The sequence below is a fragment of the Phoxinus phoxinus genome (genome assembly GCF_949152265.1).
Source record: "Phoxinus phoxinus genome assembly, chromosome: 8".
Taxonomy (NCBI): domain Eukaryota; kingdom Metazoa; phylum Chordata; class Actinopteri; order Cypriniformes; family Leuciscidae; genus Phoxinus; species Phoxinus phoxinus.
The window spans coordinates 1,895,877-1,898,376 of NC_136883.1; the positions used below are offsets into that span (position 1 = coordinate 1,895,877).

The 2,500-nt window shown below is 47.6% G+C and overlaps 1 protein-coding gene across 1 annotated transcript in view; it reads left to right on the forward strand.

Moving 5' to 3' along the window:
- The window catches only part of abcc8b (ATP-binding cassette, sub-family C (CFTR/MRP), member 8b), a 77,257-nt gene that overhangs the window by 42,508 nt on the left and 32,249 nt on the right, over positions 1–2,500 (forward strand). Inside the window, exon 25 of the mRNA XM_079620048.1 lies at positions 1–47. This exon is cut by the window's left edge and continues 38 nt beyond it. Coding sequence (XP_079476174.1) covers positions 1–47 — 47 coding nt within the window. The remainder of the gene's footprint in view (positions 48–2,500) is intronic.

The window sequence follows — 2,500 nt, forward strand, 5'->3', positions numbered from 1 at the left end:
GGCCATGTACTCCAGAGACACTCTGGCCACCGAGGACGAGGACGAAGGTAAAGCATCAAACACACATCTGTGGAGAGAGAGAGAGACACATGCATCATACACACATCTGGGGAGAGAGAGAGACGCATGCATCATACACACATCTGGAGAGAGAGAGAAACGCATGCATCATACACACATCTGGGGAGAGAGAAACACATGCATCATACACACTCTGGGGAGAGAGAGAAACACATGCATCATACACACATCTGGGGAGAGAGAGAGAGACATGCATCATACACACATCTGGAGAGAGAGAGAAACGCATGCATCATACACACATCTGGGGAGAGAGAAACACATGCATCATACACACTCTGGGGAGAGAGAGAAACACATGCATCATACACTCATCTGGGGAGAGAGAGAAACACATGCATCATACACACATCTGGGAAGAGAGAGAGAGAGACATGCATGAAACACACATCTGGGGAGAGAGAGACATGCATGAAACACATCTGGGGAGAGAGAGAAAGTCATGCATCATACACACATCTGGGGAGAGAGAGAAACTTATGCATGAAACACACATCTGGGGAGAGAGAGAAAGTCATGCATCATACACACATCTGGGGAGAGAAAGTCATGCATCAAACACACATCTGGGGAGAGAAAGTCATGCATCAAACACACATCTGGGGAGAGAGAGAAAGTCATGCATGAAACACACATCTGGGGAGAGAGAGACATGCATCAAACACACATCTGGGGAGAGAGAGACATGCATCAAACACACATCTGGGGAGAGAGAGAAACACATCATACACACAGCTGGGGAGAGAGAGAAACACATCATACACACATCTGGGGAGAGAGAGAAACACATCATACACACATCTGGGGAGAGAGAGAAACACATGCACCATACACACATATGGGGGAGAGAGAGAAACACATGCACCATACACACATATGGGGGAGAGAGAGAAACACATGCACCATACACACATATGGGGGAGAGAGAGAAAGTCATGCATCAAACACACATCTGGGGAGAGAGAGAAACACATCAAATACACATCTGGGGAGAGAGAAAAACGTATGCATGAAACACACATCTGGGGAGAGAGAGACATGCATCAAACACACATCTGGGGAGAGAGAGAAACACATCATACACACAGCTGGGGGGAGAGAGAAACACATCATACACACATCTGGGGAGAGAGAGAGAAAGTCATGCATCAAACACACAACTGGGGAGAGAGAGAAACACATCATACACACATCTGGGGAGAGAGAGAAACACATGCATCAACACATATGGGGAGAGAGAGACATGCATCAACACATCTGGGGAGAGAGAGACATGCATCATACACACATCTGGGGAGAGAGAGACATGCATCAACACATCTGGGGAGAGAGAGACATGCATCAACACAGCTGGGGAGAGAGAGACATGCATCAACACATTTGGGGAGAGAGAGAAACACATCAAACACACATCTGGGGAGAGAAAGAAACACATCAAACACACATCTGGGGAGAGAGAGACATGCATCAACACATCTGGGGAGAGAGAGACATGCATCATACACACATCTGGGGAGAGAGAGACATGCATCAACACATCTGGGGAGAGAGAGACATGCATCAACACATCTGGGGAGAGAGAGACATGCATCAACACATCTGGGGAGAGAGAGAAACACATCAAACACACATCTGGGGAGAGAGAGAAACACATCAAACACATCTGGGGAGAGAGAGAGACATGCATGAAACACACATCTGGGGAGAGAGAGAAACACATCAAACACATCTGGGGAGAGAGAGAGACATGCATGAAACACACATCTGGGGAGAGAGAGAAACACATCAAACACACAACTGGGGAGAGAGAGAAACACATCAAACACACCTGGGGAGAGAGAGAGACATGCATGAAACACACATTTGGGGAGAGAGAGAGACATGCATGAAACACACATCTGGGGAGAGAGAGACATGCATAGAGACATGCATCATACACACATCTGGGGAGAGAGAGACATGCATCAACACATCTGGGGAGAGAGAGAGACATGCATCATACACACATCTGGGGAGAGAGAGACATGCATCATACACACACCTGGGGAGAGAGAGACATGCATCAAACACACATCTGGGGAGAGAGAGACATGCATCATACACACATCTGGGGAGAGAGAGACATGCATCAACACATCTGGGGAGAGAGAGAGACATGCATCATACACACATCTGGGGAGAGAGAGACATGCATCATACACACACATCTGGGGAGAGAGAGACATGCATCAACACATCTGGGGAGAGAGAGAAACACATCAAACACACATCTGGGGAGAGAGAGACATGCATCAACACATCTGGGGAGAGAGAGAAACACATCAAACACACATCTGGGGAGAGAGAGACATGCATCATACACACATCTGGGGAGAGAGAGACATGCATCAACACATCTGGGGAGAGAGAGAGACATGCA